The sequence below is a fragment of the Eulemur rufifrons genome, chromosome 23 (genome assembly GCF_041146395.1).
Source record: "Eulemur rufifrons isolate Redbay chromosome 23, OSU_ERuf_1, whole genome shotgun sequence".
NCBI lineage: Eukaryota > Metazoa > Chordata > Mammalia > Primates > Lemuridae > Eulemur > Eulemur rufifrons.
Window position 1 is genome coordinate 23,712,829 of NC_091005.1, and position 27,602 is coordinate 23,740,430.

Below are 27,602 nucleotides of genomic sequence, written 5' to 3' on the forward strand. Positions count from 1 at the left end.
ATCTCAATGTATTATAAATACACAATTAATTTATTAGAAGGAAATAACAGTTCCTTTGGTGCATTAAATTTGTACATATTCAGTAACAGAGAGATGAGATGATGGAGAAGAATAAACACAAATTTAAAGCTCAAGGACCTACGACCAATAGGAAAGATGATAAGGCCTCTAAATCAGTGCTCAGAATCAATACGAATCTTACTTCACAAGCAACTTTCAAGAACATCTCTGCTATATTAAGAAAGAGCTTTTTTCTAACCTAGCTCTCTGAACCTGTCTCTGCTAACTTTAAAGACCACCAACAGGTCAAATAGTCACTTAAAGAATTTCATTCCCCAAAAGTCACATTTCTTATTCAAATATCAACTCTTATCAGTACCTTGTGTTTTCATCATAAAACTTCACTTTCCTCATAACAGAAGTGTTGTACCAGTCACTGAAGACAACGAGAGAAAGGCCATTGTCCACATCCCTTCTCAACTTGGCGATCTCTTCGGGGAAGTACTCCTCCTCACTGTCCACCATTAGCAAAGTTCCTGACAAACAAAGTGCCACAGTTTGAGAACTGTCACCTCCAAACAACAGGATATCACTGTTTCAGCAACACAGCATTTCACTGGGTCCACAACTCAAGATACTGACTCCTAACACTTAGGTTTGTGCCACCCTGTACCACTTTAAAAGGGGATGAAAAATAAAGGAGCATGGTCCAATAAAACATAGGGACCAACTAACTGAGATCTTCTGTTTCCATTTGTGGTGCTCAATATAAAGATTTTTCACTTGCTCGAAGGGGATAAAATACAGTGCTAAAGTTTAAAGGGGGAAAAAAAAAACTAGTACAAAGGTCCCTGACTCCAATCAGTCGACAGTTCAGTACGTTAGTTGAATGCCACACCCATCACCACCAAGTAGGAATGTTCCTCATTCTGTTTCAGAGCCTCATCCCCGGCCTCTGCTAGGACACGGAGCCCACACACGTGCTCCTTTGGCTGGCCTATCGTTGGAAACTGGGATTCACTTTTCAAATGTTAAACAAACATCCAACTTAAGCAGAAAGAACATCTGGTTAGCACATGGCTGCTGCTCACCATACTGATTGGCGTCAAAACACGTGAAGGGGGAGCCGAGGACTTCCACAAAGTAGCCCATGCTTCTCAAATGCTGGTACATATCTCTGAAGTTTGTGTGGATGTGGTCACCATTCCTGAAAAACAACAAGCCTCGGCATTAATATGATCAATCTCTACTGGCAATAAAGGTGTATCTAGCCACAGGGCCGTCTCTGCAGTAGAACTGCATCATCACCACCAGAGAAGACCTGGGATGTCTGGCTCACTGGAACAGGGGTCAGCCTCCCCAGACCTGCGTTCTCTGGGCTGGACATATGGAAATGGGCGGTAAGAGGAAATCGTGTGCATGACATGTGCACAAGGGAAATAAAATGATGACAACAGACAGCTAAACACACGTTTTTTAAAATGCACTGGAGCATCACTTTAGTAGTGGTATCCGTGTAAATTACTGGCAGCCCATCTGCATCTAACAAATGAGCTTAGCACATGGCCATGGGCATGCAGGGACACTAGGACAAGCCACACAGAGCAAGTGCACTACAACGGAAGCGTATGACTAGCTGGCATCCCTGCTACTGATCGCCTCTCCATCCCTGTCCCTCCCAACTGTGCTCACTTTCCCATGGGACACTCCATGTACACTATTTACCCCAACGTCCCCTGGAAAACCCAGGGGTCATACCATCCCCACCTCACAGCCCTCCAGAGCCCAACTCCTCAGCAGCACTTACCCCACGTGCTCCTCTGCAGGCCCACGACCTCACCCTGGTCTATCAACCTCCCACCTTCTTGTCTACCTGTCTCTGGTCTGAGCTCCTCCAATCTGTCTCCCAGGGACATCTTATTTTAAAAGGCAAATCTGACCCTAAAAGTATGCTAGTCAAATCTTTCAATGCCTCCCTTTCCCCCACTTTTAGCATGGAGTCCAAACTTAGTCCAAACACTAAAGTTACAGGCCGAGAGAAAGTTGGCCCAGCTGCCCTGCAGGTGCAGGTGCAGGTGCAGGCATGGGCACAGGGAGGGCTGGGTGAGGACCCAGGGAGGGAAGCAGCCCCAGATGCAGAAGCACCGTGCAGGTGACACCAGGAGGTCTGGCCATGTGAGGAAGTCTGAATAGGTAGTCACTGGCCAGTTGGAAGCAAACTGTGATGGAATTTATTTTTGAGATTATCATGGCTGCTACGTGAGGAATGGAATTTAGGGGAGCAATAACCACAGCAGTGAGACTCATCAGGCTACTGACACCATCCAGGCAAAAGACAACGACAACTTGGACTAGGCTGGGAGCAGACGAGAAGGCCCAACACGGAAGGATTCAGGACACAGTCTGAGGGTCAGACTGATGGGATCTGCTGACTGACTCAACGGGAGAAGCAAGGGGGAGAGAGCAGTTAAGGAGGACTTTAAGGTTTTTGCTACATAATTATTTAAGTTTCAAGAGAAGTCAGGCTGCCCTAAGAGCGTAACAAGGGCCTGTAAAGTCTAGGGGCCACGAGGGTCCAAGCTCAATGAGAAGCTGAGCAACGTCTCCTTCCCAAGAGTCACGGGAACAGTGGCACCTCGTCCCCTCACAGCAGGACCAAAGAGGAGACGAGCACCCAAGTGTGGTGCTTACCAGTCCAAAGGGTCATTCTTCATCCTTAAGTTATCTCTGGGGAAATAGCCCGGTGGATAGCGGAGATTGTGGTACTGATCCCAGAGAACTCTCTTGCTTCGTGGGGGAGTAGGAATTATCTTCACCTTAATCGGGAGCTTCACTGTTGAAGTCTGTTCTGCACCATTTTTTGACTAAAAAACATTGAAACTTGAAATGTCTTCTCTGCCCAGAAAAAAATTTTCAGGTTTTAAAAAATCATTTCTATATATCAATTTAACTCAAATAATCTGAACACAGAATTTCCAATTACAAACATATGATAGAACATTCATGTATCACAATTAACAGCTTTCCAACACTTAAGAGTTTAAGGCTTAAAATTTAAGATACTTTCTGAAAACGATTAGATTAACCCTACATTTCTTTTTAGAGAACAGTATTTCTGGTGTACCCATTTTGAGCTTGAAATCTGGAACAAAACAGTGTTGTCCGCAGTTGTGCAACAAGAGAATAGCAAGCACTATCAGTCATGTATTGAGATGATTTTTTAAACCCCAGTTGCTCCGGAGGCCCTGGAGCCATCAGTCATGGCCATCAAGGCTAATCCCGTCTGTCAATTGTACTTTGAGAGTCTAGGCATTAACCTGCCCACCCCCTTCCTGGCAGGTGACGGTAAAAGGCTGAGAAAAACAAGCCACTTCCCTGGCATGTCCTTACTTCCGTCTCTGCTGGGGAAGCCACGGTGATCATGACATGGCCCTGAGCAATGCCTTCCCAGGAAGCCGCTTTCTTGGTCACAGAAATGGAGATGGCCAGGTAGCCTGACCACGGCCATAACACTGAGGAGTAAGAGAAAGCGACTTCAATGTTGTCTCCATTCTGTGGCAAATAGGGCTGCCAGTCAGGCTGCAGGAAAAAGAAACCAAGCAAAGGCTGAAGTGAAATACTAACAGAGAAAACATTTGAAAACTAGATACACTTCAATTCCTAAATTATCTAAATTGGCTTTTGAGAAACATTACTTTCAATAGGGCAAAATGAAATTTACATACAGATACTAAGTAACCTATAACCAAAGTATCCTATGTACTCCCTGGAACATAACCACTAGAAAAGTCTAGCAACCACTATTTCTGATAGCCTTTAATTTTATGAAGACTTCTTTTCTCATTATAAAAAAAAGAGGAGACGTGTCAAAAGTTCCTTATATAAATGAAAACTGTCAGATTGAGGTTAGATCCAAATTAGTTGTATACTTAAAGAATCATATTAATTGAAAGCAATAAAATGACATGAACACCAGCCAGCTGTCCTCAATCAAACTCTGAAGCTAGTGACAGGTAGCTGTAAGATGACGACCCTCTCTGTCTCTCCCAGGTTTGAGGAAAGCAGAAAGGAAAGCTCAAGTGGAGTCCATCTGGAAGAAACATGAATGAGCTCTTAAAATTAATCAATATTTCAAACAAACCTAAATTACTTATTTCCCTCACAAGCCACATAGCAAGAACATATTCCCCAAGTGAGTCAGCATAGCAAGAAAACCATTCTGGAAAAGAAAAATATTTATAGGGTACAGCATCACAAATAATGAGGAAGGAAAGGGATTTTTAATGAATGTTCTTGGGACCACAGGTTAGCAAGTGAGAAAAAAGTTAAACTTTCATCCATCCCTATACCACATATCATATTAATACAGGTGAAAAATTAAATATTTAACAATCATATAAATGAAAATGAGTAGAAAAATAAAACTGAGATTTTATTTTATCTCTGGAGGGATAAGTTTCTAATCTTTGAAATAATGGGAGAAATCACAAAAGATAAAAATTCAACTACATGAAATGTAAAACTTTTACGAAAGAAAAAACTTAAAAACCACTACGATAAGTAATATTAAAGGGAAAGGAAAAGAATAACCTGGAGGAACATTCTGCATAAAACACAGCAATGGTTAATTTCTCTATGACATGAAAATGGGCCAAGGAAACCAAAAGGTAATTCACACAAGAGGAGATACAATTACTAATAGTAAACACATTCAAAGATATCCACCTCACAAATAATTGAAGAGCACATTAAACAAGATGCCCATTTTATGCCCTAAATTTAAAGTTGAAAGATATACCACCTAGAAAAGCCAAATGCCCATCAACAGATGAATGGATAAACAAAACGTGGTCTACTCCATAGAATGAAGTGGAACTCAGCTTTAAAAAGATGTGAAATACGGGCCGGGCGCGGTGGCTCACGCCTGTAATCCTAGCACTCTGGGAGGCCGAGGCGGGTGGATCGCTCAAGGTCAGGAGTTCGAGACCAGCCTGAGCAAGAGCGAGACCCCGTCTCTACTAAAAATAGAAAAAAAATTATATGGACAACTAAAAATATATATATAGAAAAATTAGCCGGGCATAGTGGCGCATGCCTGTAGTCCCAGCTACTCGGGAGGCTGAGGCAGGAGGATCGCTTTATCCCAGGAGTTTGAGGTTGCTGTGAGCTAGGCTGACGCCACGGCACTCACTCTAGCCTGGGCAACAAAGTGAGACTCTGTCTCAAAAAAAAAAAAAAAAAAGATGTGAAATACGGATCATGCTACAACATGGGTGAATCCTGAAAACGTTATGTGGCGCCAGACACCAAAGAACAAATGCTGTATAATTCCACTCACATGAAATGTCCAGAACAGGAAAACCCACAGAGAGAAAAAGCAGACTGGTGGTTGCCAGGGGCGGGAGAAGGAGGGAACAAGGAGTGATTGATAATGGGTATGAGGTTTCTTTTTGGGGAGATGGGAATGTTCTGGAATGAGATGTTGGCATAATCTGGGGAATATACTAAAAACCACTGAACAGCAGGGTGAATTTTATGGCATGTGAATTGTATCTCAATTTTTTAAAAAAGGAGGAAAAGATGTTATCACCCAGTGCAGGCCTGATAGAGACACTTTTCCCCTAATACCACTGCCATGCAGTCTAAGCGGATGGGACAGAATTCTCCGAGACAGAATTTGTTAGTATGTGCCAAGAGCCATAATAATGTTCACACCCTCTGATTCAGGGAGTGAATCCAGGTAGTTTACATTAAGGAAATAATTCAGAAGAAAACAATATATGTAAAGACATTCAGTGAAATCTTCATAGTTGAAAACCACCTAACTGTTCAAATGGGGGAAAAGTAAATAAATTTTAATTTATCAATTCTATATAATATTAAATAACCATTAAAAAGTACACTGCTACTGGGAACATAGTTACATTTTTATATGTTTATAATATAATGAGAACTTAAAAAAAGACTGAAGTTTTTGCCTACTGCACAAGGACAACAAGAATACGTATTTCAGATAAAGGCTGGAAAAGAATATTTAAAAAATAGAGGCTATGGCCGGGCGCGGTGGCTCACGCCTGTAATCCTAGCACTCTGGGAGGCCGAGGCGGGTGGATCGCTCAAGGTCAGGAGTTCGAGACCAGCCTGAGCAATGAGCGAGACCTCGTCTCTACTAAAAATAGAAAGAAATTATCTGGCCAACTAAAATATATATAGAAAAAAAAAATTAGCCGGGCATGGTGGCGCATGCCTGTAGTCCCAGCTACTCAGGAGGCTGAGGCAGTAGGATTGCTTAAGCCCAGGCGTTTGAGGTTGCTGTGAGCTAGGCTGACGCCACGGCACTCACTCTAGCCTGGGCAACAAAGCGACACTCTGTCTCAAAAAAAAAAAAAAAAAAAAAATAGAGGCTATGTTAGTGTGCTGGGGCTAGAAGTGAGTTTTCTATTCTTTTTCCCTATCTTTTATTGTTGTGATAATGTCTATGCAGTATTTTAAAAATTTATAAAAATAAAATTCAAAAGAAAGGCTATACTTCCCAAACACAAAGGCCAGTCGATGCTCATTAAGGAATAAGATAATTACAACTGGGCCTTTAATTATAGCTGGAAAATTGTATAGATGAAGCATCAAATGTGATTAGTTGATTCAGGGGCCAAGCTAAAGATGCCAAAGCAAAAAAGTAAAACTGATTTCATTAAAGTATACCCTGACTTATTCTGTAAGGAACTTAGTAGTATAACAAATCACTACTTCTAATAGCCCTGGTACCCTAGACAGGTAAAAGGGAAACTTTTCTCTTTCAACTTCAGGAGAAATAACTAAGGCATAAAGGTCAGGGCCACGTCTAAGTTCCCCACCAAATCAGACACCAAGACAGAAAGAAGTTTCACCTTATCTACGATTCTTCCTGTGACTCCCATGCCGTTGAGGATGGTGACATTAACAATTGTTGGCATTCCTCCATAGTAGATGGGTTGGGAGCAGTAGGGCCACATGTAGGGACATTCAGTCAGATCTATGTAGCTGGGGCTCAAACTGAAATAGAGAATACAGCGTTAGAGTAGACCATATTAGAAAACTGCAATGAAGCAATACAACCGTGCAGGAAAGAGGTAACATCGCAGACCTGAGCTTCGCAAGGGGCCTGCTTACAGGGGTCCCCTTGGCTGGTGTCTGGGAACGTGGCTTTGGAATGCTCCTGTGCTGGTAAGGTCGCCATGCCAGCCCACCAGACTGTATAAACAGCAGGATGTGTAGGGAACACCTCTTTCCTTCTGCAAGTCTGGAGCTTTGGTAGTTACGGCAGAGAATGAGTATATGACCAGCCCTAATGGAAACCTTGCGCTTGAGTCTCAAGGGGGCTTCCCTGGGCAGAAATACACAGATGTGGGGATGCAGTTTGCTGCTAGGAAAGGGGCCAGCTCTGTGAGACCCTGCCTGGCAGGAGGGAGGGGGAGAGCTTAGGAAGCCTAAGCCTGGATTTCACCAGACTCCCTCCATGTGAGGTACCTTTTTCCATTACAGATCGACTCTCTATCCATCCTGCCTGCGCCACTGTAATGAATCTTAACTGTGAGTACCACCACAGGCTGCAACCCACAAGTCCTTCAGGGAAAGCACCAAGCCTGGGAGTGGTTCTCGGGACCCTGACATAATTTGTGTCAGAAGTGCTGACACAAGTGTCTCCCCCAATTTTGTTTGTTCCACATTTTCCCCTTATCTGAAATGACTCTGTGTTGGGTTAATATCATTCCTAGCACAGCAGCAGTGTCATCTATGCACAAGTGAAAAGACAGGTAGGAAGCGAGTGCTTCAGGTAGGACGTGACCCAAGACTCAACAAGCTGCACCTGAGTACAGTGGGCACGTGACTCTGACCACCACTCTATCTTACAGAAAACCCAAACAGAGTATCTGCAGGGATACTGTGACTTCCATGGGCAATTATAATCTTCCTCCTGGAAGACACAAAAGGCCTGAACCAATGGAAACACATCATCCTCTACTCCTGGAAAAACTAACTCAATATTTTTATAAAAATATCACCTCTAAGTTCATTTAAAATTTGATGCAATCCCAATAAAAATTCCAATAAGCTTCTTTCATGGAATTAAATAAGTTGATACGAAAAGTCATATGAAGAAAACAAACATCTAAGAACAGCCAAGAAAACACTAAAAAAAAATTACAAGGGGAATTAACCCTACCCGACATTAAAACACGCCAGGAAGCCTTTCAGATAGACCAGTGGAATGGAATAGAAAGCCCAGAGATAGACCCAAACACATATGAAAATTCAGTACATGGTAAAGACAGCATCTCAACTTACTGCACCGAAGATGGACTTTTTAATAATTGGAGCTGTTCAACAAATGGGTGGCCATTTGGCAAAAGACAGAATTAGATTCATATCTCATATCGCAGATGAGAATAAACTCTAAATGGATCAGGGAATCTCGAGTAAATAAAAGAAAGCAAACAAGTATTAGAGGAAAACATGGGTAAATTTATCTTTTACCTCACTCAGTGCAAAGACAGACTTTCTAGGACTCAAAATCCAGAGGTGTAAAAACAGCAAAAAAACTAACAAACTTGACCATGAAAACAACAACAAAAAATACATATGGCAAAAAATACCTTCTACAAAGTCAAAAGAGAACTGACAATCTGGGAAAAAGATCTGCAACATATACCACTGACAAAGAGTTACTAACCCTAATATATAAAAGAACTCTTAAAAACTGAGGGACCAAAAACCTCATGGAAAAAGAGGAAAAAGAAATGAACAATTCATGAGAAAGAAAAATGGCCCTTAAATGTAGACATTAAGTGTTCAAACTTACTCATAACTAGAGAAATGCAAATTAAACAATACAGAGATACCATATCTCACCTGTCAGACTGGCAAAAAAGTAACAAGTATAATAGAGCATTCTGTTGGCGAGGCTTTGGGGAAACAGGCATTCTCTCACACTGCTGGGGAAACACAAACTGGTATAACCCTTCTGGAGGGGCACACAGCAATACCTAACAAGGCTACCTGATGCACTTAACTTTGACCTAAGAATGTCACTTCTAGGAATTTACCCTAAAGAAATATCTCTAACAAAACTAAGATATATACGCACAAGGCTATTCATTGCAACAAATCATAATTACAAAATATTGGAAACATCTTAAGCACCCATATGTAAATAAATAAATAATTGTGCATTGACATGATACCACTGTAAAAAAGGAAGAGGAAAATCTCTATGCACTGACATGCAGTGATTTCCAGGATATTGTTAAGCAAAAAAAGCAAACTGCAAATGAATATGCACAGCCATGCTATCCTTCTGTGGATCTGCTCATGTGCAAAAGGGAATTCAAAAATGATAAACAAAACCTAATGTAACTGTTACCACAAGAGTGCGCGCAAACAGGGTGGAAAGAATGGGGGAATAGGAACAGTTATACTTTCACATGCAGTTCTGACCTTTAGACCCACGGTAATGTTCCAACACGCAATGACTAGATGAAATCAACCAGGATTTGAGGTAGGGGAGCAGGGAATCCAAAAAGGAATACAAATACTAGCAAACGAGCCTAACCTTATTAAAAATGAACAGCAAGAGAAGAACCTAAGTAACTCTGGAAAACAGTATGACTACATTCTGTAAGGCTAAAGATAAAAAAGCACTATCACAAATACTGTATTTAGTAAATGTGTTAGTCACGAGGGTATGGATTAGCCATTCTAAAGCTACTCGTTATGTATATACGACACAGCAAGTAAGTAAATAAATATATTTATCGTGGATAATGAGAGCCAGGTTTCTCACTGTTGCAGAAAGGAGTTAGAAACAAGGAGAGGGAAGGCCAGAACAAACACTGTGATGTTGGGCAGACTCAGGAGACAGTATGAATTCATGTTTCTAAAATATATAAATGGGCAGATACAGAAATAGGTACACGTGTGTACCTATTCTAGATCTGTCTGCTAAAGATCCTAGAAACAACCATAAGCACAGCAGCTCTGAGCACACCTAGTGCCCAGGTCTGGGTTTCTGAACACCATTCTGCAATTCAAGGAACAGGGCTGCCTGGAGAAAGAACTGATACCAAGGCTGCAGCATGGAAATACATCACGGGACATCCTATGCTGCCAAAAAGAAAAAAAGTGCTCAGAAAATGATAAAGATGTGCTGAACAGACACAGAAGCCAACTAGGAGGAGCCCCCAATAGTCACACCTGGGACAATTTGAGCAAAAAACTAAATAATGATATTAATGGATTATAATCCATAGAGTAAAAAAAATCCATGTGTACATACTGACATAAATAATTGAATAAATAAATAAACAAGAGAGAAAGGACAGCTTTTCCCTCCGGCAGAATTCCAATTAATAAATGCAGAAGGAATAAGGGAAACAGAAAATCATCATGTGTCAAACTTCTCAGTAGTAAGTATCGCAGGCAAGAACTATCAATGGATGCCAAAATCAGTGAGTGGACGTATGTTAAGAAACACAATCATCTCAAAGCGTATCCCCACAAGATACTTAGTAGTCACAAAGGGAAAACAGGAGCTGTACAGTGGACACACCTGGCAAATGCCACCACCGAGATTTCCTGTTGCAGGAGCACAGCTGGCTGACACTTCCAGCTGCAGCCCTCGAGATCCTCCACCATGTCTGTGCCAAAGCCACATCCCCCCACCAGGCTGCTCCTAGCTGATGACTAAGCACAGAGTGGGTACTCGGGCAGGCCCATTCCCAGGCAATGCGGGACTCCTCCAACATGTGTGACTTTGGTTCAAGGATCTCCCATCAGCCAAAACCTTTTTAGACCTGTGCTGCGGCCTGAGGCTTTCTCCCCAACCTCCCTCCCTTCCTCACTCCACAGGTGTCAGATCAGCACCACAGTCCTAAAACTTCGTGCCTACTCCCAATCCCTTCCCTCTATCCTTCATAGGCCTCCCTCCCCACAATAAGCTCTTGAATTTCTAATCCCATCTTGGCGTCTGCTTCTTGGGGGACCCAGACTGACAGACCACATTAATCAAATAATGAAAATTAACACCACCAGTAATAAACCAAAGAAAAACTGGGGAACTGTCTGTGATTAGAGAAGACTAAAAAGACGTCACAACTAAGTGTAATGTGGGATCTTAGACTGGATCCCAAAGGACCAGAGTGGGACAATGGGCAGAATCTGAACTAAGTCTGGAGATCACTAAGCAGTGTTGTATCAATGTTAATTTCCAGGCTTGGAGGCTCATACCTTGGTTATGTAAGATGTCAACATCAGGGAAAACTGGGTGAAGGATTAATCGGTTCTCATGTACTATTTATGAAACTTTGTTACAAATCTAAAATCATTTCAAAATAAAGCGTGAAAAAAAGTCTTACTAAAAAGATATAACCTCAAACTAATCATTAGAAAACATCAGATAAACCCACAGTGAGAGACGGTCTACAAAATAAGTGACTGACATTTTCCAAAGGATTCACAGTCATGAATGAAAGACAAGACATGCGAAGTGTCAAAGGTCAGAGCAGATGGAGACAGACAGCTAACTGCAACGTGGGGACTGGGCCAACAGGCACAAGAGCTCAATGAGGACTGGCAATATGTGCACAGGCTGCAGATTAATTACAGAGTTCATCTGTTAGTTTTTATGGTTGTGCTATGATCATATAAGATGGTGACATTAGAGGAAGCTTGGGCCAAGGGTATATGAGAATTCCTTTAGATTTTTGCAAAATTTCTGTAAATCTAAGATTATTTCAAAAGCTTAAAAAAGTTAAAAAAAAAACAAACAAATCCAAATGCTTATTATTTTTAACCATTTATATTGAAGATAATAGAACATCAGTAAGTAGAAAGTAGTTACCAGTCCTGCCAGCCAGCACCCTAGTAGAAGCAGCAGCAAGTTTTAAACTCTCCCTGAATGCCCCAAGTACTGTGATCAGTGATCGTTTGTTTTGAGGCTAGTATTCCGTGCAGAAGGAAGCACCCCCAAGAGCCCAGTAAAGAAGAGAAAGGCCTACTTAGAGGTACAGCATACTGACCTTGCCTGTGGTTTGTAGCTGTTGAGGATCTGATAGGCTCTGAGCAGATCAAGTTTGCCATGGCCTTGCTCAAACATGTTGACACCAGGAAGCCTCCGGGCTGATGCGATGAGGGCCTGCTTCATGCTGGCAGGATTCACCAGCTCACGTTTCTGGACTGTGCTGGGGGGAAAATGAAGCATTTGCTCATTTCCTTTCAGCAAAAGAATGAAAAACAGATTATTTATCCCTAACTTACCAACATGCAAACATGTGGCCTTCAGTCTAGTTCTGTATCTAACAGGAGCTTCTTTGGTTGAGCCCACGTAAGATGAGAATGAGCATCTACTCATTTCTGTACTTGCCTTAGGACCAATTACTTAGCAACCAACTTCTATAAGGCTTTTTTGAAGTCACTTACAGGCTAGTGCCTGTTTATACTAAATTTACCAGTAACACACATTTTTCTGATAATTCAACTAAACTGAATCACACAGGTTGCAGAAGGCAAGAATATATAAGAGGTACTGGCTCCTCAGAGAAGGGGAAGCCCATTGGACAGAAGGAGAAGACACTGCAGGACACCACCTGGCTGGGGAGAAGAAAAGGAGCACAGATGAATCCTGGGGAGGGACCACACCGCAGGATGGGCAGGAGGCACGGGGTCTGCATGGAGACCACTGCCTCTAGCTAACTGTTGCCTTTTTGTTTCCATATTGGAGGCATCGCCCTGGTGGATAACACCTTTTAGAACATTGCAGACCTAAGGCCATCTTTAGAGTTTCACCATCAGAATGTTATCTGAGCAAATTTTAACATACAGCTCTACCTAACTGGGTACTTAGGTAACAGTAGCATTAAAACATTCATTTTTGTGAATCTATGTATTACATATGCAAGTAAATTTTAACCCCTAAATTGAGGGGGAAAAAATCAGTAAGCAAAAAAGGAAAACTTACTCTCCTAAGTTCCTAAATATTTTTATATGATGGTGGTTGGTCTCGGAGTCTAGGCAGGTTTTCTAAATGGGAAATCTGATATAAGGAGAAGTAAGAGGAGATAAAGTAGGATTAATTCTTAATGACAGAATAAAAGAACTGCTAAAAGCTATAAGTCAACAATCTTCCCCTTCTTCCTGCCTATAAAGCAAAACCAAAGGTTAGGTTCCATTTCCTTTCAGAGTATTGTAAAGTTGGAAGCTCAGGAAGCCCTCCTTTGTTGCTCAGCATCTATTATGAGCTATTGTCAAGTCACAAAAGTATTCCTGAATGATCACAATTGCATTTTTATCTGCTGCAGGAAGATGAGGAGAGTGAAAAGTTTCCTTGTTGCTGACAATATCTGTACTTAGAGATGCCACTGGGAATGGAAAACACAACCTCCTCATCTTCCCACTTATTAACAGTAAGGAGATTCGACAGGCTCAAGGGTAGAGCTGGAACCTTCATTTCCTGCTAACAACCACTGCAAGTGGGAGAAATGAACCAGTATTTTCTGTTTCCAGAATCAGCAAGATTGGAAACAGGAGCCCTAGCTGAACTGTCTCCACTTGGCAACTACAAAAGCTCAAATGAAACAGGTAACCCATCATCCACCTTCCCTTTCTTTTGTTCTTCACTTTACGTAACATGGGGGAGAGGAAAACAACTGAAAGAGAAAGACAATGTTTCTAGCAAGCATATGGTTAATCTCCAAAAATTTCTCTGGCCAACGTCAACAGTTTCAAGAATTTGGCTCTGATGTAAGAAAAGGATACGGAAAGCAGGAAAGAGGTAGATATCTACTACCTTTATCAAGGATTACTAACAAAATCATCTCAGGCTTTAGAAGCTAAAATCAACATTCAATTTACTTCTGAACACAATTTTAAACAAAAAATTTGAATATGAGTTACCTATTTTAATCTAATTTTTAAATTAGAACATATTTAATAACTTTCAAATATGCAGAGCTTTAAGTGTTATCACAACATAAGAGCTCTTCTAAAACCTCATCTAGATAGAAAAATTAAGATTTATTGTGGGGGGAAAAAACAGTCACAAAATAAATGCTAGCCCCAAAGACATATTTTAATAATTCAGAATAAGGAAACATGGCCCATCCAACTAAAAGAGCAAGTGAGCTTCAATTTCAGTCTCCCAACTTTGAGAACTTTCTTCCAGTTTCATTATCTGCAAGATTAAGGGCCGATCACTAAACTCCATTCCGACTGTATATGAGATTCAATGACACAAAGAGGAGTAGTGACTGTTAGTCTCTGATCGGTTTGACATTCTTAGCTAACAGAGCACATTAAAAGGTGAGTCATTGCCACACAAACAACAACAAAATGGTTAACCATGTAAGAAGACGAATATGTTAATCTGCTTCACTATAATAACCTTTTTCTAGCCATATGTATCCCACAGCATCATGTTGTATACCTTACATATCCATAATAAAATTTACTTTTTTAAAAAAACATGATTCCCTAACATTGATCGGGTGTCGGGCAGATGTGGGTGGGGGAGGGGATGGGTGTACACATACATAATGAGTGCGATGTGCACTGTCTAGGGGATGGACACATTTGAAGCTCTGACGGGGGGGGGGGGGGGGGGAGAAGAGCAATATATGTAACCTAAACTTTTGTACCCCCACAATATGCTGAAATAAGAATTAAAAAAAAAACAACGTGATTCCCACAGGAAATGGGGATATGGCAGAGAAATATCTTACTTTTTGTTTCCTGCCCAATATATATTCTTGTTTGAATATAAAAAGCACAGTTCTGGCTGGGTGCAGTGGCTCATGCCTATAATCCTAGCACTTTGGGAGGCCGAGGCAGGAGGATTGCTTGAGGCCAGGAGTTTGAGATCAGCCTGAGCAAGAGTGAGACCCCATCACTCCCAAAAAACAGAAAAAATTAACTGGGCGTGGCAGCACGTGCCTGCAGTCCCAGCTACTTGAGAGGATGAGGCAAGAGGATCACTTGAGTCCAGGAGTTTGAGGTTGGTTGCAGTGAGCTATGATGATGTTACTGCACTCCAGCCTGGGCAACAGAATGAGACCCCATCTCAAAATAAATAAATAAATAAAATTTAAAAAAAATTTTAAAAAGCACAGTTCTAGCACATAAACAGCATATTTTTAAAAAATACAGAACACACAAAAAAGTAACAGATATTTTGCCCTTGTATAGTGCTTTATGGTTTACTTTACAAAGTGTGTTCACATACATGTCATCTAACTATAAAAGAAGGGACTCCTACCTCTTTTGTAGACGTGAAGAAATAGAGATCAAGGTCATGATGTGCCTAAATTCTCTAATCTAGTCAGGGGCAGAAGCACGACTCAATCCTGCTGTGCTGGCACCGAGTGGTCCTGTCCTGACACGAAAGCTGCTGGTCTCTGCCAAGCAACACTCACCTCACTAACAAGGTGACAGCGCCTGCAACCACTGGAGAGGCAACGCTGGTCCCCGAGAGGGCCCGGCACCCCCCTTTCACACCAGAACCCCGCACTCCGGCACCATAGGTGACGACATCAGGTTTCACCCGACCGTAGCCTCCTGGTAGTTCCTGGGAATAAAAGCAGCTCGGTTTCTACAGTGCATACATTGGTACCCAGCCACGTGCAGTTATGAGTGGATAAAACCAGAAAAGAAATACGGGTTATTTAAAAATGGTGTAACTTTAGGAAGGTACTGGTTTTAGTCTGAAATTCACTGCAATACAAAAAACAAGTTTAGATAATGCAGAAAATAAAACTATTTTTAGTATGTTTTATAATAACCAATATAATAAGGGCATAAAGCAATTAAAAATAAATATTTTAATTTTGCTAACAGGCAAAACTAGAAATCAGATATTGACTTATCAACAAGACCAAAAACTAGAAAGTAATTTATCTCTAGATAAATTAAAAATCAGAAATATGTTCAAGAAATTAGAAAATTAAAATTAAAAATTAGAAAAAAACTCAAACATATTTCTTTACAAGGAAAAAAGGACATGGTATGACTGGATGTTTCAAACTGTTGTCAAAAATAAAGTAAGAAACCATTTACAATGATCAAGATAACTGTACAACTAACTTGGGATAAGATTTTAACTAAGTACTCTCTCAAGCTTCCTAGAAATTAGGGCAAAATGAAAAGTACAATAGGGTCTCAGATTACACTGGAAAAAATGTATACCAATTTGGAGTGAAAAGTCTTTCTTTCCTGACAACCAACCATACAGGAATGTGTGAGTGAAGAGATCTGCATTTGCGGCTCCGTGGATGACTGAGGAACATTTCTCAAAATGCCATTAAAAACAAGCTCTTGATGAAGGCCAAGGACACACCACCACATCACAGTGCAGTGGAAGTGCTTACACAGGGAGATAGAGACATAAACTGGTAGACGCATTGTTTCCTGGTATTTAACACAAAGAACATGCTGAGGGAGCGCAGATGAAAGGACACACGGCACAGTCCTGGGACTGACTTTCACCTAAGAGTGGGGACTACCAGACCATGGCATCAAGTCAGTTCGTCAGCTCTAGGAGGAGGCATCCGGTGTGTGAGGCATGGACCCCTGGGGGCGCTGACACTGGCATGGTACTAAGGTGCAAGTGGAAGACTATCCCATAAAGTGCTGCGGGGGTGGGCAAGGCAGGCCCACAGTGTTCCCAGGAAGTGTGACTCTTTCTGGGGACTTCCCCAAGACCTCCAAGCTTGGCTCATGTCAAGTCAGAGTACCAAGAGATGGTCTGTCCCAGAAGAACGCCAGGGGCAGGTGCTCCCCTCACCCACTCAGTAAAAGAACTGCGTACTACTCCGCTGAACATCTCATTTTGAATCAAACTTTGTTTTGATGGGTAAAGGAGGGTGAATTAGTAGCATAAATAAACCCCAAGCAGCTGAGTTATTAACTTGTGGAGTTATTTCAATTTTGTCCAGCTAAATATAATTATTTCTGTGTTGGTGGAATTGATACTAAGCTGTTCTCAATGTCTTCTCCCACTTCTTAAGGCCAAAACCAAAAAATCATCTCACCTAGCATTAAGGAGGACTGCTTATCTTACTACTAGTTAGGACAAGTGGGCAGGAATCGAATTCACCCAAAAAGTGAGTTACTCAGAAATACATCACAAGAACTGGGAAACACCACCTAGAATCGGCCGGTGCTCTGAGTGGCTCTGGACTGGCCAGTGAAGCAGCAGATGTCGAGGGGCAGCTCTCCTGTCCTCATGGCAGGGCCAGCACCCAAAGCTCTGGCTCAACCCATGAATATGAAGGCCGGTCTGCCTTACAAGCTTACAATCCGTGCACTTACAAATATACCCCAAGACTCTTGAACAAACGGTTCCGTTAGCCACATGAGACTAATAAAGCAAATCGTACCCAAGTTGTCATTCCCCTTGAAGAAAAGCGAGCGATGTTATCTTCAAAGTCAATGCCACCTACTCCAATCACATCCATCTGATCAGCAGGGTTATTCAGCGTGCTAAATTGAGTCACAAAAAAACAAAGGAAGAGAGACAACTTAAAATGAATAATTCAAATATGTCAAATATTCCAATAAAAATCTAAGACTTTCTTAGGTTCTTGTGTGAGGAGACTTGTGCAACTCTGACAGACTGCTGCTCCTCGCTGATGTCCTGTGAAACACCATGTTCCCTGCCACTTGTGTGTTGTGCTCAAATTATGTCCTCTCACCTGGAAAGCCCTTCCTTTCTCCTCCTCCTTGTCAATGTTATCACAGTTGGGCCCAGCTTCAGGCTCACTTTTCTCCTCACTACTCAAAGCTTTGAGGATTTCCCCTTGCTTTGAACATCACAAGACTTAACATGATCACAATTCACCAGCTAATTACACATTCTTACATCGCTTTCTAATTGTTCCAAGTATATCCATCTTACCTCCCCAACTAGCTTTAGATACTTCTCCGAGGAAACCATATCCACACATCTGCATCCACTATGGGCGGGAAGTTTCGTAAGCTTTCAATTGAGCTTTTGCAGTGCTGTTCCCCCTTCCTCACAGGGAACTGTGGGAATGACTATCATTACCCTGTAATCTTTTTTTTTTTTTTTTTTTTTGAGACAGAGTCTCACTCTGTTGCCCAGGCTAGAATGAGTGCCGTGGCGTCAGCCTAGCTCACAGCAACCTCAAACTCCTGAGCTCAAGCGATCCTCCTGTCTCAGCCTCCCGAGTAGCTGGGACTACAGGCATGCACCACCATGCCCGGCTAATTTTTTCTATATATATTTTTAGCTGTCCATATAATTTCTTTCTATTTTTAGTAGAGATGGGGTCTCGCTCTTGCTCAGGCTGGTCTCGAACTCCTGAGCTCAAACGATCCGCCCACCTCGGCCTCCCAGAGTGCTAGGATTACAGGCGTGAGCCACCGCGCCTGGCCATTACCCTGTAATCTTGAGCTCGTTAGAGGAAGACATGGGATGCAAGGAAAAAGCCATACACTTCTCTCCAATACCACAAGTGCACTAGATCTGCAAAGAAATTATAATGAAATGAATAATGACAAGAAAATGTTTAAACTATAAAGTCAAGATGAAGTTGAACTATTTGAAAGTATGGAACAATCCGTTATTAATCTGTATTTCTAAGCTGTATCTATTATAGCTCCACTACCAACAAAAAAAATGAACTCTTTGACCATTCAATAACTACAACAGATTCCAAGTGGTTTAGGAGATATTAAATAACAATAAGAAGTTCTAGAGCATGTGCTTTTAACCAAGGATTCCAAACTACACCGAATCAACAGTGGCACTGCCCTCTCAGCTCACTGGCCCCGAGTATGCTGCCAAGTGGTCATTCAGAGGATCTAATAAGTGACTTTCTAGTGGCTGATGCTAGAAATTTACAAATTTCCATGAATTCAAGGAGCAGAGGAGAGAGTACAGAAGTCACTGACAGAAACACCTACTGAAGTTGACCAAAAAATGCCATCTCCCCATCCTCCCTCTACTTGTCAATCCCAATAATACTTACTGCACTTTAAACCCTTAAAAAATAAGAGAGAGCATCAAGAGCAAAGAGCTAGGAAATAAATCATCGTTGGTATTGAAACAGAGGAAGCTACAGTTGCAGACTTGCGGGCACCACAAGTCTGAGTGTCAAGAGTGTGGGACCCAGAGAAGGAGATCACAGGAAGGGGTGCCAGGGGATGCAGGCCTTATTTCCAGGGGTGCTGCTGTGAGCATGTTACTGCCCTGAGACCAGCGCTGGGAGCAGTCCTACTGGACACCCAAGCAGTAAAACACTAACTGCCACAGACTGGGCTGCAATGATCACATGCCATTTCCCGTCACTACTAGACACAGCTGGCAGATGTCTAGGTCTGTGTGAGGCACCACGAGCATACACACAAGGCAGAAACGGGCTTTCCTCTCAAGGTTTTTTTCCTCTAATACACTATAAATTCACAACTCTTTGATAAGAATATCAAGCGCAACTGCCCACAAAAGCCACAGGGTTTTAGAAGAGCGACTGGTGTGTGACAAAGCAGTCAGGACAGCATGTGAAAGAGCTGGTAATCCAGACAGGTGTGAAACAGAGGATCAGCAGTAGGGACAGGTAGAGGGGACTTGAAACACACACAATTTCTACTGGAAACATGACAGGAAGCCCAGATTTGAGGAAGATGTGCATGGAGTAGTGGAAAATAGCACTGAGCCAAGAGAATTCTAGCAAGAGTTGGCAAACCATGGCCCGTTTTTGTAAACACAGTTTTACTGAAACCCAGCCATGCTCACTCGTTTACACGCCGCCCGTGGCTGCTTTCGCACAGCAGTGGCAGGGCTGAGTAGTTGCAGTGGAGACCGCATGGCCCACGAGGCCTAAAATGTTTATTAGCTGACCCTTTACAGAAAAAGTTTGCAATTCCAGCCTAGAATATTGAAGACCTTGAAAACCAAGAAGAAAAATTTGATTTATTAAGCAATAATAATCCACTGCAGATTCTTGAATAGAGAATTGCTAGAATACATGTTTTAACAGTAGAAATACAGAAAAAAGGAAGAAAAAAGAGCAGCTAACACAGAGCATCGGTACTCCGTCCTTTCCCTCTACTATCTAACCTCATCCTCACAGTCACGAGGGCAGGTCCCATGCCTCTGTGACAGGCAAGGAAGCTGAGGCTCAGAGAAGTGAAGCCCCCTCAGCCTGAAAGTGGCAGGTGGGACCTGTCTGTTTCCACATCTGGTTCCAGCCCTGTCCATGCTGGAAGAGCTGGGGTGGGCACAGACTAAAGGTAGAAAGGCAGCCTAGAAAACACTGACCACTTGGGTGACTCTGAACTGACGAGTGCCAGCCTTGAGTGGGAATACCAGAAATGGGAGACACATTTGAAAGGGAAAACCAGAAAACCTGACAAGATGACTTAATAATTGTGTTTGTCATGGTACGGCTACAGTTAGAGTATGTTTAGGCCCCTTAAATCTATGAATCACAATATACATCACTGATGCCATGGCAAAATCCAAACCCTGGACCTCTTACGACGGGACAGGATCATGTACCCAACTATTAGGCTGGAACCATGTGACTGCCAACATTCATGTTTTCTGAGCTATATAAACATTAACTTCACATAATTTAGCCTCATACTGCGCCCTGGATGATTTGCGTAAACTCAGTTAATCCCCAAGACAACTTGCTTTTCCCTGGCAGGTGCTTCCAGGATGTCCCAGCAAGATGCAGAGAGTGTGCCCACATCATAAACACACATCCCCCCCGTGTGCGCCGCAGACGAGCACACTCAGGGTATGTGGGCGCACACACCTTTCTCTCTACTGTATCATGGCACGCTGAGCACATACTCTGTAATTTTCTTTTTTCTTGGTGGTTACCTTAAACCCTCTGTCACGGTACCAAACTGCCCACATCCTGGGTACTCAATAAAGGAGGGTAACAAACAGCCTCCTACAGAAACCTTTCAGCACAAGTAATTATTTATATACATCATCTACAGAAAAAAATTCAGAGCTGCAGGTAGAAAGAAAACTGAGATCTCTAACCAGACAAAAGTTAATTGGCTGTGAATGACAAATGTTTTGCATCTCACGCTGCTCAAATTCACCACAGCAGCCTGGTACAAAAGTGCACCTCTGGGCCACCATCCTCCCTGCTGCCCTGTCTGATCCCACATCCACTCCCAAAGCACCACCTGTGTGTCTGTGAGGCCCCAGCACTCCTGTCTTATTTTGGTTTCCTTGTGTTTGCACTTGATCTTTCCCAGAAAGGCAGGCACCTCACCTGTCTGCCTCCTCATCGCCTGTGCTTAAAAATAATGAATGTGTCTCATAAATACTGCAGAACCCATTTCTCTCTAACAGATTTACTTTCCTGATTGATTTGGGGGGTAAAAATAGTTAGAATAAAAATTACTATTACTATTTACAAGCACAGTTTTAAAAAAATTAAACAGAAGACTGACCATGGGCTGACAACTGCTGAAGTAAGTGGTAAGTACTTGGGGGTTCACTATACGTTTTATTTTTTGTATGATGAAAACATGCATAATATAAAGCTTTACGCAGATAAACAGGTATACACAGGCAGGCACACAGACAGACAATAATTTTCCAGCCACTTGAGGGGAAAACAATCCCTAGGCTCATCCCTGCTGAGGCTACTCACCCATAAAGAGGTCCGTCGTTGCCAATCGCAGAAACCATGATCACATTGTTAGCTGTTAACTCCCACACCTATAAAATCAGAAAGCATTTATTCAATCAAAGTGTAACACTTTTAAACAATCCACATGTAATTTGTCAAAAAAAAAAAAAAAATCCCACAACTTCTAAAAATAGTCCTAAAGAAGAAGGAAAGCCTCCTCAAAATAAAGCACTAGAGACGGAAGAGGACCCTGTCTCAAAAAAAAACAAAGCGCTGGATGATTACAGAGGTGAAGATGTGTGACAACTGCCACGCCCAGAGAGGACAACACTCCGAAGGTAGGACTACGCAGAGCCCAGAGCAGACACTAGCTTTCCTGGCTTCCCAGTCATTTCAGGAAAACATGGGGCTTTATGTTTAGGTAAGAAAGAATCAACAAGGCACCAAGTGCTCCTTATGAACACCTATTTCCCAGGCCTCTAACTCACTGAATTTATGACATGCAAGCCATTAAAGTTCATGTCATTAACCATTTGTCCTCACAAAGCTGCCACCACTTGGGCAAAAAAGCTACCAGCACACTAGAAATGACACAAAGCTGGGGCTGCAACAGAGCAGGAGCCGACATCCAAACACTACGTCTGTGTGCAGTGACTCGACTGACCTTGTCGACAAAGGGATGATCCATGAAGTCAGGACCGCCAATGCTGAGGTTCAGCACATCAATCTTCTTCAAGATGGCATAGTTGAAGGCGTCCAAAAACCAAGATGTGTAAGATACCTAGTTAAATGTTAAAACAGCCCTTTTAGTGTTTCAGTAAAAGTCTCAAAGTGCTAGGACAGTTTTTATTTCTAAGACTCTTAAAAGCATAAAGCATTTCTCTTAATATTTTTTGATTAACTTAAAATCAGAAATAAATCCCAAGTACAAACAATGCTCTGGAATATAAAATACTACACCCAGAAAGTCTAAGTCCTTGGAGGTGAATGCGCGGAAGAGGGAGCTGAGCTCTGCAGGTAGCCTCCCTCTCCGGGTGTGACGTACAGCTCTCCACTTACAGCATGCCTTCCTAGATAAAACCCCAAACTTCTAACTGCCCCTCTTAGAAAAGGATTTATCCTAAGGCACTTCTATTAAGTCAAACACTCCTAAACAGTATAATGTTAAGCGCTTTTAAGTAGTATGTTTTTGTCTAATATTCTTCATTCCTAAATAAACTGAAGGATAAATGGCAGCAATAACAGTTATTTCACAGTATTAGTTCTCTGATGTTCAATTCTTCCTCCTTTCCTTACAGAAGTCATATTAGTTTGTAGATCACCTTAAGTTTACAGTAGGTAGAGAAGCAATGTAATGATTGAGAATTATGTTTTTAAAAGGCTTTTAAAAGACCACATATTTATATTTGTTTATATATGCAAAAGAAGTTCTAGGAGAAGGTGCAAGAAATTAAGAACAATATCACATGGGAGACGTGGGAAAGTGAGGTAAGAATTGCTAGATAAGGACAGGGTTGGGAGACTTACTGCATTGCCTTCTGATGTTTTTGAGCTATGTATTACCTACTCAAAAATTAAATTAAAAAATAAATACTAGGATCCTCCTTTTTCTATAAATGGTTTCCGAATGAAGAGTGAGGGAACAAAGCTTGTAAATTCCCATTACCCAACAAGACGCTAGGTGTGGACCACAAAGGTAAATAAAACAGTCCCCACCCCCAAGGTGGCAGGAATCTAAACAGGGAGGCAAATACATAAACATACAATGACTCTACCAAGGAAACACAGGACACAGAGGCACAGAGGCCCTGGGAAAACCTGCAGGTGAAGAAGAAATGGGAAATCAAGGAAACCACTGTACGTAGAAGCCTCAGAGCAGCATCTTGGGGTTCAAGTTAGGGCAACAAAGGGAGTGTTAGGAGAGGGACAGAGCCACGTCGAGGGCAGAAGGGACAGTGGAGAGACAGTGCAGTACACAAGGAGCACAAAATGTAGCTCAGCATCACTGATGTGTGCTGCTTTTAAACAGGTGTGTATAGTCCAGTGTTTTAAGGAATTGATATTGAAATGTAAAAATTAGTAAAAAGTTTCAGAACTCCTCAAAACACCTACCTGATTATTGGTAAAGACCCTGAAAATATGAAGTTCTGCATCTGGAGCAAATCCTTGGCATTCCCTCATACTGGCTATCACACCTGCCACAAACGTGCCATGGCCCAACCCTGTAGCCCATAAGGGGAAAAAAAAAAATCCCATTAAACACAGTTGATATTGTAGGCCACAATGCAACACTCCAAACCATCACCTCCATACAGACTCCATGGTCCGAGTCCTGGATGGAGAATCTCTGCTGCCGCTTCACTCAGAACTCACCTGACATGAGCACAACTTGAAGGTCTAGCCATACCTACTCTTCTCTACACAAAGAGTTGCTCCTCCACAAGCCATCCTCCCCACAACACCCTCCCCACCAAATCTATTTTCCAACATCCTCTGAGATATTCAGAAAAGCTTCCGTTATAACAAAAGGCACAATAACTTGGGTTTGTCTGAATAACAGTTGGACACAGACTGTGGGATCATTAGCACATAGAGAAACAGACCTAACAGAGAGGATGGGAGTGATGTCCTAACTCTGTACGTCACCATGTTCTCACCACCACACAGACCTACCATCGTCCAGGGTTCGCTCGTTGGTCCAGTTGGTTCTCTCCTTCACATTTTTGAAGTGGGGATGCTTCTCGCTCAGCCCGGTGTCAAAAACGGCAACTCTTACATTAGCACCTTATTCCAAGAAGAAAGAAAGTAACTGTGTTTGGAGAAATCATCTTTTTTGGATTTTTACCTGTAAAATACATTCCCTCCTGGGACCCACAGAAAATGACATGTCATGCCAAAGCCTGCCCAGAATGCAATAGGTTAGGTCAGATGCTCCAGGGGTCAGCTAGCCGAGCCAAGACTAAGAAGAAAGGATAGTGGGAGAAATGCCATCATTTGCTGCTAAACGAGATTTGAGGATAAAAACAATCTCTCTGGACCCTCCTCAACTGTTCCCAATACTCAGGAATGGAACACCTTTGCCCACTCCTAGAGGGCTCCTCCAGGCTGTAGGCTGCCATCTATGACTGATCTTCCCTGGTAAGTTACTATATGTCTCCATCCCCCCAGCTCCTTGGAGCAGAGCGTGGCAAATGGGGGAAGGAGACACTGTTCCTATTCTTGACAAGGACAGCAATTTACTCAATGCTGCTAATCTACAACAAACTCTGCAGAGCAGTACTATTAACAACACGTAGGATTAACTACATTTCAAGGAAAATCATGATAGCATGCACTTTTCTGTAATGATGAGTCTATTTCAGATACTGGCCAAAAACCATCTGTACCAATGTGAAATACAATTGGCCTGCCAGATAAAGAAATTCTAGAATACATCTAGAAAAAATACAAGATACTTGTATTGTTTAACAGCTAACCAATGTAAAGAGGCTAATGTCTTTCTGGTATGAGAGCTGTTTACATATCAATACTATGTTAAATAATTACACAGTGATAACTATCAAAATTATTGCTGCTTTTTAAAAAAGCACAAATAAAACTGGAAACAATTTGATTTTGGGAGAATGGTTTTCTAATGATTAAAGAATTTGTTTTGTGAAGCAGTTCTCACTCTAAAAAGATAAAACCAAGATGAGACAAACATTTTAATAATAAAATGTCGGTCCACCAGGAGTTAAAAATTTTCAGGGGGCTAAGATCAAAGGAAAAGTAAGAGTCTCTAAGTCAAGGAGACATGGGGAAAGATACCTAGACATATGTGACAGTCAATTACTTGGTCATTCTGCATACAGGGCACTTAACTCATGTGATAAACTAGTTTTCATGAAATTGCCCATGTCAAAGTGGCCGTCTTTGAATTTGATCTCTTTCCCTAGGAAAGTACAGGCCTTTTCAGTACTGCCAGCCAGCTCAGGCTGTGAAGCAGTGCTGCGTGTGTTCGTGTATATGCCAACAAAAGAGAAATGACCATAATCTGCCCCTTCTAATATCAGAAATGGTAACAAAAATAATGGTGACAATTAGAAAAGCCACAGAAACAGATGCCTGGCACAACAGGAATAGAAGATGACGGGTAAATGACTATGTCCAGCTCAAGAAACAGTAAGGGGGACAGACGTGTAAGGCTGCAGAGCATCAGCACTAGGCACTCCCACAGATGGAATCCCTGGACACCCAGTGAACAGTACACACCTGTATATCCCATCTGCCAAAGCACATCTGCCTGCAGTGTCTGCGCAACCTGGCGTGGAATGGCTCTCAGCAACCGTCTACTCGAATGCCTCCCTGTAGCGTGCCAGAAGCCAGAGCCCAGGGAGAGACTGGCTCTTCGCAGGGGACGAGATGACTGCCACTTCTGGCTCCATCGGGTTTCATTGCAGGGCACTATGGGGTCAGCTAGAGACAAGAAAGAGAAAGGTCAGAGCAGAAGAGGAAAAACAAACTACAATACATCTGTCAGGCAAAACAAACATTCTAAATGCGGTAATGACGAGCTCTTGAAATCGTATTTGAAGGAAGTGGGATTTTCTCCTTTTTCTAGAAGAATTTTCTCAATGTAATTATAATTATACGACATTATTTAACTTTCACATTATTCCCAAATAGTTCTTTACTTGAAAATTTTGAACCAAGGTAAGGCGGAGAGGAAATAAAGCTGATTGTGATACTAAAACTAAAGAAAAACTTGATTTTTCATCAGTAACTTGTTCTCACTGAACCAGAAAGGGCAAAAAAGTTGAAGAAAATGGCCCCTAACCAATAATGAAGTTTTAGTTTTTACTGGACATTTTAATAGATTTCGGGGACAGAAAAAAGCCATGTTATCCCACTGAACACATCTCTGGCCAAACATCAACAGGACCTTTTTCAAACTGTATATTGGTCAATATTCTTATCTGCTAGAATTTCACCTTTCAAAATACAAAGGAGTCAGGGATGAGGAATTTCTGATGGTAATGGAATTATTTTATATCTTGATTTTGTTGGTGGATATGTTTGCCAAAATGTGCCAAATTATACTCCTAAAAGATGAATTTTACTATCTGTAAATCTCTTTATTTTTAAAAAAAATGGAGGAAAAAAGCAAAAGAAATACCATAAGAGTTTTCCCTTTACCTTTCAAAGTCTGTGTTATAATGAAGAACAAATCATATTTCAAAGGCATTTTAAGAAGAAAAATACTACTGCAGTTCTATTTCTAAAGCAAATTACTACCATTTTTATTCCATCCTTACCAGGCTACGCCCATGGAAGCACAGGGACTGAGAAAAATATACAGTCATGTCAATTCCATTAAGTAATTATTTGCACAGTCCAACAGAAATTGTTCTGCATCGAAATTGCCATGTTGATTCTGATCTTTAAGTCAATAGCATGAGACAATACTGGAGTTACTAACTGAAGAACAACATTTAGAACAAGGAAGGGATCTATTCTGCTTTACCTTGAACATACCAGACTAAACCTGAGGTATTATATTCAGTTCAGGGCTTCACAGTTTAAGAACAATTTAGGAAAACTATAGTGCATTCAAAGGAAAACACTTAAAATGGTGAGGGGACTTGAAATCATGTCATCTGGGTAACTGTTGAAGGAACTGGAGATTGTTAGCTTGGAGAGAAGAAACCATCAAAGGGGATATCCTGTGTATCTTCATATATCAGAAAGACAGATACCTTCATAGTATCTTTAAATAAGGTCTTGTGGAAAAGAGGTTAGCTTTGTCTTACAGCCCAAGGGATAGAGCCAAATGGATGGGCTCCAGAGTGAGATATGTTTCAGCCCAAAATAAAGCAAAACCTCTATCAATAATTTTATTACTTACAACATCCTGAACACTCTGCTAAGCTCTCTTCACATTCATTATTTCTTCAAATCTTCACGAAAACTGTGAGGTAA

The 27,602-nt window shown here is 41.7% G+C and overlaps 1 protein-coding gene across 3 annotated transcripts in view; it reads right to left on the reverse strand.

Moving 5' to 3' along the window:
- The window catches only part of MBTPS1 (membrane bound transcription factor peptidase, site 1), a 56,243-nt gene that overhangs the window by 13,860 nt on the left and 14,781 nt on the right, over positions 1 to 27,602 (reverse strand). For all 3 annotated transcript variants that reach the window (XM_069497922.1, XM_069497923.1, XM_069497925.1), the window contains 13 exons: positions 25,896 to 26,099; positions 24,318 to 24,428; positions 23,757 to 23,866; positions 22,309 to 22,425; positions 21,666 to 21,733; positions 17,403 to 17,505; positions 15,441 to 15,592; positions 12,054 to 12,215; positions 6,888 to 7,032; positions 3,391 to 3,579; positions 2,692 to 2,864; positions 1,092 to 1,207; positions 380 to 536 (listed from right to left, as the gene is read on the reverse strand). In XM_069497922.1, coding sequence (XP_069354023.1) covers positions 380 to 536; positions 1,092 to 1,207; positions 2,692 to 2,864; positions 3,391 to 3,579; positions 6,888 to 7,032; positions 12,054 to 12,215; positions 15,441 to 15,592; positions 17,403 to 17,505; positions 21,666 to 21,733; positions 22,309 to 22,425; positions 23,757 to 23,866; positions 24,318 to 24,428; positions 25,896 to 26,099 — 1,807 coding nt within the window. The remainder of the gene's footprint in view (positions 1 to 379; positions 537 to 1,091; positions 1,208 to 2,691; positions 2,865 to 3,390; positions 3,580 to 6,887; positions 7,033 to 12,053; positions 12,216 to 15,440; positions 15,593 to 17,402; positions 17,506 to 21,665; positions 21,734 to 22,308; positions 22,426 to 23,756; positions 23,867 to 24,317; positions 24,429 to 25,895; positions 26,100 to 27,602) is intronic.